This window comes from Bombus fervidus, chromosome 6 (genome assembly GCF_041682495.2).
Source record: "Bombus fervidus isolate BK054 chromosome 6, iyBomFerv1, whole genome shotgun sequence".
Classification (NCBI taxonomy): Eukaryota; Metazoa; Arthropoda; class Insecta; order Hymenoptera; family Apidae; genus Bombus; species Bombus fervidus.
Genome location: NC_091522.1, coordinates 4939644 through 4953823, shown reverse-complemented (window position 1 = coordinate 4953823; position 14180 = coordinate 4939644). Strand labels below are relative to the sequence as shown.

Sequence of the window (14180 nt, the reverse complement as noted above, 5' to 3'; positions counted from 1 at the left end):
ATCTAAACTCAATAACAGATTTTACTGCCAATTACATCACCAAGCATCCTAATCCGGAAAACAAGATCTCATAACCAGAACAAAATCCCCTGCAAAATTAAAGCTATCTTCCCCATGTCTACCCTTCTCTTCCTCTCCCTCACTTACATCCTCTCCCTATCACTATACAATCACTATTTCTACTTCTACCTTCTTCTATTCCCATGAAATTCATTCTTTTCTTTCCAATTATGCTTTTCTAAGCGCTCCACTCCAAATTCTTCCCCCTTTTTTTTTTTTTTTTTTTTTTGTAGAGGAAATCCGCACGGACACCCGCCGCTTCTAGGGGAAAGAGCGGCGTGGCAATGTCGGACTCCAACCGACCAAAACCTCCACGATGACTGTCCCTCTTGCGATCGAGGGGTACCAGGGAACCGCTGAGGCGACACACCAGGCCCCCCTGCGCACAACAATCTATCCGCAAATGGCGCGGTGTGCTGCCATGTCACGTCGCGTCCCATCCCCGGGGGCCGTCCGGATCCCCAACCGGACTGCTTGGTGATCCCCGGGTGCTGGAGAGTCCAGCACCTAATTTCAACCCCCATCGGAGGAGCTGCGCCCTCGTCGGCCGATCCTCTCGGGATGGGAATCCCGCTCCCTCACCCGCTCCGCTGCCTCCTTCCGCAACATAACTAGCTCGCAGAAGGAGGCTACGGCCTTCCTGCCCCTCTCGCTCGTCAGCAATGCCTCAAAAATCGTCTGCGGCGAGAGGCTCTAGGCTCACTTCAACTATGTATCTCCATGCACATCATAAATGGAGAAAACTCTGATCCGAACACTATAGAAAACAATTGCATGTACAACGATACTTTCTTCGTGCCAACTAAGTTGCTTGTATCGTGTTTCTATAAACTTAAAGTGATTCCAATCACCTTATTAACTTCAATAATTACTATGCCACTCCTCATCTTTCCCTTATTATTCACATTCTTTGTTTAAGGTCCATTGATTTTTTGGAACTTTTGTACTTAAAGAATTTATGTATATTATATATAATGTATATACTGTGTATAACTTACATATGGTAACGTCATCTACTTCCGTTGAACGGTAAGCGAGCTGTGGCTCATAAAAACGGCCTGAAGGTGGAGCAGTAGTATTCGCAACGCTGTTATACAGATTATGCTTGCTGCTCTCCATTTTGCGCTCATCGTAATTTGAAAAAAAAAAGAATAAAAACAGAGTCACTCGTTGATTCTCGAAAATATTTTTATCACCACATATAATTGTTGTTAATCATTTCTAATTCGTTTGTACAGACCTTCTCTTGTTTTATTTTTTATTGATATTCGCAGCTGCCTGTCGCAGCTTCGATTTTTAAGCATCACCATTAACAAATTTCGATCATCTAAGTGAGTATTGAGAAACATACAAAATCATTGATAGTCGTGAAAGAAGCAACACTGGATAATATATAGAAGATACTTTCAGTTTCAGAAAATTGTTTGTGTTTCTATATCAACAAGATTAAGGAGATTATCGGGATTGTCGAAATTGCCAAGATTGCTCAGATTAACGAGATGAATAAGATGATAAACAAATTTAACGATTATAATTTGATAGGACAGAGAATGGGCAAACAAATTATACGAACTGTGCAGAATATACGAAATTAATCAATATAATTCATCGATATGAGGACACATTGGTAAATTTACAAAGAAGAAAATGTTTAATTCTACGAGAATGGCAAATATTAAAAATATTGTGTATAACACTAGACATATGATTCCTACCTTTTTGTTTAATTTAAAATTGAAACATGCTATAACTGTATAAAGAACTACTATGCAAACAACTGTTGTAAGTACGCTGTAGGATATAGCTCCTGATACGATCTCCACGTCTCTTCCTTTCATTAGACAACTTATTGTCCACGGTAAGCCCAAGCAAAGTAAAATGTCGAGAATATTTGCCCCCAACGTATTGCTCATCGCCATATTTCCGTCCCCTAGATGTATATGAAACATTCAATATTTCATATCGCTGATCAGTGATTTGATTCATCAAAATGTAACAAATGTAACAACAAAATAAACAAGAAATTTTGATACAAAAGAAATAAAAAAAAATTAAGCTTACCTTGTCTGGCTAAAATCACGATGGACGCAAGCTCCGGCATATTTCCACCAGCGGCTAAAAATGTAAGACCCATAATGGAATCCGGGATATTTATTGTATCACCGACAACCGTCGTCATCCAAGAAACTAAATAAGAAGATATTCCGATCCAAATCACACACATAATGAATGTCAATGGATACCAGTGTTTCAATCGTTCGATCCGGACATCTGGTATCGTTACATATAGCAAAAATTTCAATGGCCAACCAAACATAAACCAACATTTTGCAATCATAGTTCGTTCCCTTGGCCAAGTAAATAAATATTCTGCAAATAAATATACAGAAACGATACATACATACAATATGCTTATGCTTCTCATCCTCTTCACAATATTCATATACAATACATATACACAGATACATATGTACATACATACCAGAAACAGAACGTTCCAGCGATTTGTCAAAATTTTCTAGAACATTTTTGAGATCACGCTGTTGGCTTTCCAATGTTTTAATATCCACGTTTTTACTAGGATTAACTGCAACGACATCATCTGGAGAGCGCAGTTTATAGGAGCCACTACGAGGCAACTTCTCTTCAACGTTAGACGCTATAATTAATCGCAACGAATTGTTACTTAATATCTATCTTACTCGACTCGCAATATTTTCTCAAAACAGACAAACAAGCAAAGGAAATTAGTTGAGAAAGAGAATGTTACTTACACTTTGGCGCGGCTTTAGAATTAAAAGGAACGATTTTACCGCAACACTGCCAAATACCTTTGCCACAAAAGAGCAAGATTAGGTAAATGCAGAACAACATTAACAAAATCATGGCTTCGTACCAATGAATCCGACGATCCCACATTATTGCTACCAATGCTCCAATAGATACCACGTACATTGCACAGTCTCGTGACAATATTCGCCATTCTAACGGTATCGCCTGAGTCGAAAAGAATAAAAGACGAATTAGAAATTGCGTTTTTTGAAACAACTACTTCCTTTCAATTCTTCAAACTTCAAGGATAGAGATACACGTGAATAGGAAACAAAAAAGATAATCAAGAAAAAACTAATCATGTAACGCTAACAAGGTCAATGGAAGATAAGTAAAAGAGATAGGTATTCGATACGATCGATCTAAATATACATAGTTAAAGAGAATGCTTATCATATTTTATCTAAAAAGTCTGTATCGTTATAAGAAAATTAAATAGCTGAGATAATTGATTTGCCAGTGAATTCGTCAAAAATTATTTTCGTATATGTATACGCACATTATATGTATGTATATATATAAGATATAGATATGCAGTAATCAATCAATCGCCTGTAAATCGTGTGATAAATGTTAATATTAGATTGCTATCCATATAGCGGGTCATTTTATTTTTAATTATCATTCATTTTTGTAATCATCTAACGACACTTCTCAACTATATGTGTATTTTTAAATATGTGCGTATACTTACGCAAAGAGTCGTTAACGCTCCGCAGGCCGGAGTTGCAAACGTGTCAAATACGGCGCTACCGACAACAGTACCAACACCAAGATCCGACTCGGTTAGGAACGTTCCAATTATATTAACGAATAATTCGGGGAAGGAACTGCTCATAGCAAGGAACGTCGCTCCAGCAACATCGGTGCTTATGTTCATACTGACGCATATGCAATCTATAGCTGGTAATAGATAATCATGGCAAACGAATGCTGTCAATAGAAAACAATATAATCCGAGAAAGGTATGCAACACTACGGCTCCGTGACGACGTTCTTTGTACGTGAACAAATCCTCGGGAAAATCAAATATAGAACGATCCGTGCAGTTAATTTCTTTCTCTTCTTCCTTTTCTTCGATCCTAAAAGATACGAATGATTCTTGTCCATCGCTTCTCGTTGCTTGCTTCGCTACCACCTTATTTTTAATAGACAGCAACGGTTGATTTATGTCACGTGCTTCGGCGATTCCATTCGGCAAGTAAATCGAGAACGTTTCTACAAGCGAAACATTTCTTTCTCTTTCTCCAGGTAAAAGATATATTTTAAATGGAAATAACAAACAATATAGTTGTGTAAAATTCTCTGAAAACCTTAATCTAGAATTGATACGCGCATGCCTCTTTGAATATTTGAGCGCGCCAATTACTTGAGCGTACATCGAGACAATTGATATTTTCAGAAAATTCCTCTCTTCTATCGTTCCCCCTTTGAATTACGCGCTATCCAGTTCCGCTGATGATTCGATGTTCGTAAAGAAGGCAAACAGACGAATGTTGCGAAGAAAAAAACTATTTAAACGTATACTATTATACGCGTATATCGATCAAATTGACAACTATATGTATGCATCAAATTAACTACTCTAATTGTAAATTTACCACTTACCGTTTCCAAGTAGCGCGTAAGAGACTGGAGACCATATCGATAGCACAGTGATACACGCGTAACTTTTTAACAACCATATATTCATCTCGTCTTTCATGTACTCTTCAAATGTTCTCTTACGATCTATGTATATTGTTTCTCAATACTACTTTTTGAAAAGTAGTCTGCGCATTTATGTTATATTACGTTCAACTGATTACGCTCCCTTCCTAAAGCTCATTCAAACGCCGTTATTATCTATTTAACCATCGTTGACGTTGTCGTCAGTATCGATAACAGTAACGAAATCCGATTTTAAAACCACTTTATACGCTTAGCTATGCGCGAAGTAGTTACATTACCAAGTAGTTAGCTTCTTTAATTAAACTAAACATTTTTTAACTAAGGTTTACTTACCTCGCCACATCGACTTACATATACATATGTAAAGATATGCATATTGCTCTCTATATAAATTGGCAAAAATATTTCAGTCAGAAATGACAGTAAAATGATTAATTATACATACGACTAGGGAGAATAAATATACTAAATCGTATATCAAATGATTGCATTTGTTTATTATTTTATAATCGATTTCTTTTTTATCACGTACACTAATAATCACGATACTGATCGTATTTTTTCCCCGGTAAATGGCGTTTACGAATGATATGATTAGTAAAAAGAATTTGTAAAAATTACAAGTAATTGAATGAGATTGATGGAAGGAGACAAAACGAAAGAAATACATACGTGAAACGCTATGCGTGCAAATGCATCATGTTATGTCGGTCGGCATAACGCATATATACATACGAACCCTAAAACATACTGCGCGCATCAAACATACATGTATAATATACATGTCCATAGAAACGAATATATGTGTACATATTCGTAAAGGTATAGTATATCAAAATCTATCGAACGTTCATTCGAAATATTTCATTCATAAGTACAAAACCGTACAATGAGCGAAACCAGGAAGCCACGGTACACACATTTTTGTCTACTGTGTAATGTTCCTAAACTCGTATTTCATCATAACGTGACGAATATAAAGTCTCAGAATTCAAGATCATTTTCTATTTAAAGAATCAGGATCTCTCAGATAACGTACTCACATTCGTTTGCTACTTCGTTACATCTTTTCTAGTAGACTTGTCTTTACCATACATAGCATCTAGAAACAATCCCGCAAATACTATAAACGTGCCCAACCATTGCCTAAAGATCAAACTATTACCAAAGATAAGTATTGAACCTAAGACTGTAAAGAATTTTCTAGTTGTAGTTATAATGGAGCACGGCAATGGACCGAATTCCGCAACGGTGAGAAATATGAAGTATTGTCCAAATGCTCCTGCTACAGAAAAGGTAGCTATGTGCCATATAATAAAAGGGTATCTATGTAGAAACTGAATAAATTCGACAAGTTCTCCAGAGGCTATGATGACAATGCCGCTAAAGATCGCAGACCAGCCATTCATATTCAACATCATATGACCAGACTTGGAATTGTGTTCAGCTCTCATTCTTTCCTGCACAGCGCTAGTTAGACCATCCATTGTTAATGAAAGTAATAATAGTAATTCTCCAAATGCAGTTTGTCCTTCAGAATGCTTCTTCAATGGATTGACATCCTTGTACATAAACAAAGCTACACCAATAACTACTAAGAACACAAACAAGTACTTTCTAACTGGATATACCTGCAAGATAATGTGTTTAATTGTTAGAAATCATATATAAGATATGCAAACATATGATTGTAAATTGTGAAAAACAAAGTATCACAAAAAGCGACAAACAAAAAATCAAACATATATATATAATAATACAAGTTCCACAAATATTCTTCTGAAATAATAATACAGAGTAGATAATTGATTATATATCTATGAATGATACATCAATTACAAAAAAAACAAAATACCTTGTTTCCCAGCAGTACACCGAGTATCATTACCGGAATTGGTTTACCGGCTTTTCCAATCACTTGTGTTGGATAACTAACAAATTGTAATGCCATATTACTGCATACCATAGCAAGCAAATAAGTGAGGGCAGAGACTGCGTAATAAGTTTTCGGAGTAGTGTCCTCGCCCTGTTTCATGATTGTTAATAAACTAGTCTTAGCAAATAAATAATTAATTAGACACTGGAAGAAAACTAAAGTAAACATATACGTAAACTTTTCACTGCTTTTTTCATCTCCATATTGTCCTCGTGTGATCTTCTCTTGCAACATACCAAAATGAAAATAACATACAAAAATACCGATAGCGCAAAACAAAAGTTTGAAACGTTTTGAAGAAGCCATTATAGCTATATTAGTATAGCGTCAATATATTGGAATAATTAATTTTGCTATACTGTTACTCTTTCAGTCATCAGCCGATGTCACGATGAACAGAAAAATCTTCGAGACATTCTATGCATACGTAAATGACAGATAAATAATACGTGGCATTTAACGATAGGTTATGTTCCACGTAAATTACACATATGTAAGCAGAAGGGGAATGGCCATAAAAGTATGAGAGAGATGAGTGTGTACATGAGAACTGCGAGCAGCAACATAGAAATCGGGCGTTCGTTAGACAAAGATAGAGAATCCTCTTCTCAAAGCACCATCTTTTAGGATGGGCTATAAACCTAATAAGTTAGGTTAAATATAATGTGTGCATACCAAAAAAAAAAAAAAAAAAAATACTTATGTGCCTATCTACGCATTTGCACGTCAACATCGACGTATCGATATTAATTTATCTATGAACAACACTCTAGATCCATTTCTGTATACTAAGCCACGATCATATAAACAAGTCTTGACACTCACTAGGGAAAACCGAAAATTGAATCGTGCCTAATTGTGAAAAATCAACATGGAAATTTAACAAAGTCCACGATCTTTCAAGACAAACGGAGATGAGTAAAGTAATCTGTCGTTGTCTGAGACATTCAAAGAATTTCTCACATGCGCGGAATGTAACCTTTCTTCCACGTTAATTTTTTACAACTAGTCACGACTCAATCTTCAGACGGTTTTCCCTAGACCTCGGTATATAGAGTCGACACTTGTTCATACATAAGATCGCGTACTAAACTATTAAAGTTAAACAAAAACTGACCCAGGTCAGCTAGGGATTTTCTGCTGCTTATTGCAGCGTACCTATTCCACAACGACAAAAGCTACGATTGCCACATCCTATCATGGACTTATACACATAGTATATATCTTTTATGTTTATTTCTTTACAGTATACTAAAAGTTTCTAGTGGAAGTATTTCGTGAAAGATGATGATTTTTGGTCGCAATATTTATCGAATCTCGAATTCATAGGTATTTGTGTTTCTTACAATCACAATTAATCAATTTATCGATTTTGCATGCATCAATACCCTGAAGTCATAAAATGAGAAGTTCGATAAGGTCAACTTGCCAAAAGTCGACAGTGTTGTTTATTTTCACAAGCATAATTATTACATTATGTTCTATAGCGGAATGCTTCAAAACAGATAATTCAAATAAAGAATCTCTACAATGTGGTGGTTGTAGTTTTAGCAGACCGACCATCATAAAAACACAATATAAGAAAGAAACAGAAGATTACTGTCCAGCAACCAATGATCTTCATATTTATGAAAAGACTACTGTCAATCGTATAGATCGTTTAAAAAACATGGCTAAGATAGAGGCGGGCACTTTCACGATTGGTACAAACGAACCTGTGTTTGTCGCAGATGGCGAAGGTCCGAAACAACAAATATACCTACATAGTTTTTATATAGACAAGATGGAAGTGAGTAATCGTGATTTTTCAAAATTTGTCAACGTAACCAATTATCGGACAGAAGCTGAAAAATTTGGAGATTCGTTCGTATTTGAAGGTCTGTTAGATGAAAAAGTTCGAGCAAACGTAACGCTCGTTGTTGCTCAAGCTCCTTGGTGGTTACAAGTAAAAGATGCAAATTGGCAACATCCAGAGGGTCCAACCTCTGATATTAAGAGTACGTTTATCTGTTTTTTCGATTGCTCGAAATTATAAGTTGGAGGTAAAAAGAAATAAAATTAAATAATCCAGATAGAATGGATCATCCCGTTGTTCATGTATCATGGAACGACGCTATTGCTTATTGCGAATGGTTAGGAAAAAGATTACCGACCGAAGCCGAATGGGAAGTTGCTTGTCGAGGCGGACTGTCAGATAGGCTGTACCCATGGGGTAATAACTTGATTCCAAATGGTCAATACAGGTGAATAAAGTTGTATAAAGAATTATTTAAAATTAAAATAATCCATCAAATTAAAACAATCTGCAGAGCAAATACGTGGCAAGGTGATTTTCCAAGTAATAATACTAAAGAAGATAAATACGAAAGCACATCACCTGTTACAGAATTCCCGCCAAATAAATATGGATTACATAATATGATAGGAAATGTTTGGGAATGGACATTTGATTGGTGGACGACCGAAACCACAACACGAGGCGGGCCTAATAATCCTGTATATATGAATTACTTACGTCTATCTTTTTTATTTGTTTTTTCTTTATTTTTAAATAAAATCGGCAATTATTTTTATAACATAAAAGATATTTCCAGAATGGCCCCTCTCGTGGCACGGACAAAGTGAAAAAAGGCGGTTCCTATCTCTGTCACAAGAGCTATTGTTTTCGATATAGATGCGCTGCGCGGAGCCAAAATACTCCAGATACAACGGCTGGAAATCTTGGTTTTAGATGTGCATTGTCAGCTTAATTTTAATCGAAAAATGAATTAATCGGTTTTTTAAATAAATGTTATTTAATCATCTCATATTATATCATGTTTTTTCTTTCTTAACTTGAACAAATAGTGTGTCGTTTAAAAACAGAAGGTAGCTTTTGTAAAAATGGCAAGAAATTATAATACACGTACTATATTTCCAATGCATGTACAGATAAAATCATTGGAAAACAGTTTGAGAAGGAGAATGCCCGCAGCCGTTTTCGTCAATGCAATTTGTGTACGGTCGTCAAAAGTATCATACGTGTATAGAGATTGTAAATATTTGCAATTTCTTTCTTACATATTATGTCAGAGAAGAATTTCCTCTCAAAATCAGTCAATTTGTTTATACGTATATCCATGATTTGCTTTCTTTTCTATAGAGAAACATGAAAGCTTTTAACCATTAAAAGTTGAAATAATTGCTCACTCCTCTTCCTGTTTTTCAGCTCTTTCCACAACGTTATAACATAACCCTATTTACTCCGGATCGTTTCGACTATCATCGGCATTCATCGGTCTGTTTCGGTTAAGTTCATTTAAAATTTCGGGCGTCGGCTTGTGATGGACGACGATTATCAAAAAGGTGTTGTCTAAAAGTGTTGTCTTGTGTTCACGTTTATAACTGAATCGATTGAAACTTTTAACAATTATAATAGTAAATTATCATCGGAAGAAATTCATATGTGTCGAAATAATATTGCAACGAGAAATTGACGATATCATGGAAAACAATGAAACAAATATTTATAAACTAACCTTCCCTGTCACAGTGTAAAACACGGGGTGTAATTTCAAAACATCGTTTTAATCATTTATTAGAAATTGTAAGAAAAAGAAACTATCATATTCACTGTAAAATGAATTACGGAAAAAAATCTCCTAGCATGGGTACACCATCGGTATACTCGCACGTTACTACACGTAGCAGCGCAAATTTAAAATCTTCACGATCAATGCGTAGTGTTAAAACACGTTGGTATCAAAAACCAATTTTAACGCATTCACATTTACTTAATATTCAAAGAGGCGCCATGTTTACAGCTATATTTGCATTGGTAGGTATGTAATTGATTGATAATGACAAAATTTATATTCTATCATTCACATAGATAGTGTTTTTCTTTTTTTAGTGTTTAGCCATTTTTACCATTTGTACGTCTATATTTGATCTTTATTGTCTTTACGAAGCTGCACCAGGCTCAACCCATTATGGATACTATATAATATCCTATGAATTTGTTTATGTGGGCAATCGGCATGGTTAGTAAGATATAGGACATTAAAATTTGATTGTCTATATAAGCTCGATAAAAAGAAAGGAAAAATATTTATTTATATATATCATTACTGCTTTTTTAAATTTTACCTTGATATTTCATTTCAGTACGTAACGCTCTTGTTGTTTTTGCTTTGTTCTCTATGCTTGGTGGAGTGGTAGTGTTTGGAACATCTGTGATGTTGATAACTGCTTTAAGAAAAGAATATGAAAAGAAGATGGTACCATGGCTCTACAGTTTTGCAGCTTTCACTGTCTTCAGATTTCTTGCTTTTATCTTCTTCAGTATAGTAAACGACATGATATTTGCTTATAATATTACAATGTGTATTTTGTGGATGACATTCATTTGTTTTTCCACTTATGGATGGTTAATAGTGTATTCTTTATATGTGGAATTATGCGATCTTACAAGACTAGAAGATTTAGCTCACTTAAGAGTAAGTTTCTTTATTTAAACATCTGGGAAAGACCTTTTTTCATTCCTCTTTCCTGTTACTGTTGATTTTTTATCTTATCATCATTTGTCTAAATTATTTGTTTTTGTTTTTTGACGATTTTTATTTTATTCTAGATCGGGACCATGCAATCATTGAATGCATCAACTACGCAGTCCATCGCTGGTTCTCGTCCAACAACACCACATAGCGCGGTATCGGCACTGCCTGCGAATTAAGGCAGGAAAATTTGAATAATCTCTACATTCCATCAAGTTGTGACAGTGTCATTATTTTCGTTTCATCAATATGAATAAACACCTTACATGAAAATGGAAAGGATACTAGACGAGGAAGCTGGATATATGTACACGTACATACATGGTGTTACGATACTTGTTTAGCGCAAAGCGTAATATATATATATATATATATAAGCGTATATATATACATTAATCCGTCCGATAACATTGGGATTCCGTCCAAAACTATAATAAAGCACGAGTTCTTAAGAGTAGAAACTCGCACGCTTGTATGAATATTAACTTAGTAACTATTTGTAACCATATTTAATTTTTGTTATAATTAACACTCTTTTGCTAATAAAATTTGGATAAACTTTTAAACCCACATTCATTATTAGTCTGTCTTTAGTATATGTTCAATTATTTATTATTATCCATTTATATCTTCAATAATTTATTATCTTTACATAAATCGTTATTTGAACTTCACTTAAAGGATAAACTAATTTTTAATCGATTTTATATGTGAATTATATCACAGTTGCTACAGTTTCATGTGTTAATTATATTATTTTAATTATATTACGTCAACAAATAGAGTAAAATGAACTAAAATACGTAGTTACATAAAGAAACGAAAAATTTTTCCCAAATTTTGATCATCCTTCATTAAAAGTGCAATCGTGATTCCATTATAATTAATTGTCAGCGGATGATCGAGCTAATTCAGTTTCAGTATACATACGTAACAACGTATGAAAAAGTGAATATGCAAAGTAAATAGCTCTTCCAAGAAGGTTTAAGAGAAATATACCGATTGCTGTGATTAGCTTCAGAAGTACCCCAAATGTAGCCGTCAATATATACATGGCAATTGCAAGGCACATTTTCTATAAAAGCCATTAATTGCTACTACACATATATGTGTGTGTGTGTGCGTGTGTATACACATACATATTATACGTGTTTGCAAAGAATAAAAGAAAAACGAGAAAACCAATATGTATCGAATATATTTAAAAACGAGATCTCGATAATCAATCGTTAACATAGTAATATATATATATATATACATTTCCTGTACAAATTATCAGGTGTATCATATTTAATATGTTTCTTATCAACATACAATTTATTTTATTTCAGAGTCTGTGTGCACGCGTACATCCACGCGCATGTAGTTTAAATTGGCGTGTACTTTAGCCTGTTACGTGCTATGTGCACTGCAGATTATTTACATTATATATAGTGCTAAAATATAATACCAGTTGCCCAGTTTCAGTGTAAATAATGTAGTCATCATTTGCGTTTAATAATTTTGATACAGCAATATAATTAGATAAAAGGAAAATATTTCATACTAATAACAGAGAGGAAATTTCTTCTCTGCTAATGCGTGTAATATATACATACATATGTGTATGCTTATTTATGTAGGTAGGAGAAAATTTATTATTTGATAACAATGTTTCATGAAACTTGCGTTTCCAGTTCATTTATAATAGAACAAGAATGAACTTAAATGATGATTTGCGAAGATCTAAAACATAACCGTTATACGAAATTATAATTATACAAGTAAGTATGAATTCAAATATGTCGACGTGTGCATGTCTTGATCTTCATATACTTTATATTTTACATCGATATTTTCCTAGCGAAACTTGAATCTTTCTTTCGAGATGGTAAAACACCTGTTTCTAAGGAAACAGTGGGTACATGAGAGTAACACAAAGTCAAAAATGTAGTTGATACATGTCAATCGGTTTGTTCTCGATTCTGATTTTCGGTAAATATTGATATCTAAAATATTTATTTAAGCTACTGTTGATATATGTACCCATCTGTCTCTTGATGCGTCAACATAGTGTAAACATATTTGTTAATATTATCGTCGTAGTTAATATTTGTATGTCATTCTGATGTATCTTTCGACTAGTTTTTCCAGGAATCCTATTTTCTATAAATATATCATGTTAATACTGATTTTCCCAATTTTTTATCGGAAATGGGAAGTGGTGAGACAGAGAAAAGAGAAAGGGGAGGCGGGAGAGAAAAAAGATAAGTAAGTAAGTAAGTGGGGGAGAAGCAAGAAATATGATTGTTTGTAGTATGTTCATATGCATGATTGGTTCGGTATAACTCGTTTATAAAAATGATACGTGTTTTATTATGCCTATTTTACTGTCAAACCGTCTATCTTCGTTTGGCTTTTTTCTTACGTAGTATTAAAGGTAGATATTAAATCGCGTCAAATAGCGAGACATATATACGTATAGTAGAATACAGAATGTTGGATGGACGTGCAATACGTAATATTAACAAGAATGTTCTCTACAATTTTTCGGCATGACATTCGGAGCGACGACTCAAGAGAGATAGGTAACCGAAGAGGAGTTAATGATGCAAGAAAAAGAAAGTGGATAAAACAGGTGATTTAAGAAGACAATATTTCAGAAGTAAATGGTGGAAATAATGGTAAGCAGGAACCAGTTGAGTGATTTAAAGTGAAGAAACAAAAGTTTAAAGTTCGGATATGTGTATGTACTTATGTATGTTTAAAGGATGGATATACATTTGTGTGTATGAGGGGAGGGGCGTATGTCTACGGTAGAAGTGAAGCGTAATAGTGTTTGGAAATAAAGGAAGAATAAGTGTAAAGTACGAACTGGAGAATCCTATACGCGAATAACATATTTATCGAGTAACGTTAAACGCGATGCGTTTCAAACCGATCACGATTGACTAGTCGTCGCAAGAGGCAAGTGAATAAGTAAATCGAGTCCATTATGATTTTTGATGGAGAGAAAATTGTTTTTTTTTTTTATTACAAATGGAAGTTTAAAGTATAGCAACATGTTTTATACATGTCTAAAACACGTTTGAAATTGGACGGTATTTGGTCCAACAAAAAATATATCCTATAAGGACATTCGTGGAAAAAGGAAAAAGAAAGAGAAA

At 34.4% G+C, this 14180-nt stretch overlaps 4 protein-coding genes across 8 annotated transcripts; 2 read left to right on the top strand and 2 right to left on the bottom strand.

Moving 5' to 3' along the window:
* Window positions 1–1644: 1644 nt before the first annotated feature.
* On the bottom strand, window positions 1645–4828 carry LOC139988323 (sodium/potassium/calcium exchanger 4). Of its 4 annotated transcripts, none has more exons than XM_072005565.1 (6): window positions 4501–4828; window positions 3587–4418; window positions 2835–3057; window positions 2543–2719; window positions 2122–2430; window positions 1645–1990 (listed from the first exon to the last, which is right to left on the bottom strand). In XM_072005565.1, the coding sequence occupies exons 2-6, from the start codon at window positions 4271–4273 to the stop codon at window positions 1656–1658; spliced, it is 1731 nt and encodes a 576-aa protein (XP_071861666.1). In that variant the 5' UTR covers window positions 4274–4418; window positions 4501–4828; the 3' UTR covers window positions 1645–1655. The 4 variants fall into 4 exon arrangements, with proteins under 4 accessions (XP_071861666.1, XP_071861667.1, XP_071861668.1 ...); XM_072005566.1 differs by having other exon boundaries at window positions 3587–4403; XM_072005567.1 differs by having other exon boundaries at window positions 3587–4347.
* Window positions 4829–5041: 213 nt separating this feature from the next.
* Meigo (Solute carrier family 35 member B1 homolog meigo) lies at window positions 5042–7034 on the bottom strand. Its single transcript, XM_072005575.1, has 2 exons — window positions 6419–7034; window positions 5042–6194 (listed from the first exon to the last, which is right to left on the bottom strand). Exons 1-2 carry the CDS (start codon window positions 6803–6805, stop codon window positions 5616–5618), a joined length of 966 nt encoding a protein of 321 aa, XP_071861676.1. The 5' UTR covers window positions 6806–7034; the 3' UTR covers window positions 5042–5615.
* Window positions 7035–7649: 615 nt separating this feature from the next.
* LOC139988326 (formylglycine-generating enzyme) lies at window positions 7650–9311 on the top strand. Of its 2 annotated transcripts, XM_072005574.1 has the most exons (5): window positions 7653–7828; window positions 7987–8496; window positions 8571–8742; window positions 8809–8995; window positions 9094–9311. In XM_072005574.1, exons 2-5 carry the CDS (start codon window positions 8169–8171, stop codon window positions 9247–9249), a joined length of 843 nt encoding a protein of 280 aa, XP_071861675.1. In that variant the 5' UTR covers window positions 7653–7828; window positions 7987–8168; the 3' UTR covers window positions 9250–9311. The 2 variants fall into 2 exon arrangements, with proteins under 2 accessions (XP_071861674.1, XP_071861675.1); XM_072005573.1 differs by having other exon boundaries at window positions 7650–8496.
* A 465-nt stretch (window positions 9312–9776) lies between these two features.
* On the top strand, window positions 9777–11600 carry Pasi2 (Protein pasi2). The gene is made up of 4 exons (XM_072005576.1): window positions 9777–10316; window positions 10392–10521; window positions 10646–10977; window positions 11112–11600. Exons 1-4 carry the CDS (start codon window positions 10119–10121, stop codon window positions 11211–11213), a joined length of 762 nt encoding a protein of 253 aa, XP_071861677.1. The 5' UTR covers window positions 9777–10118; the 3' UTR covers window positions 11214–11600.
* The last annotated feature ends 2580 nt before the right edge of the window (window positions 11601–14180 follow it).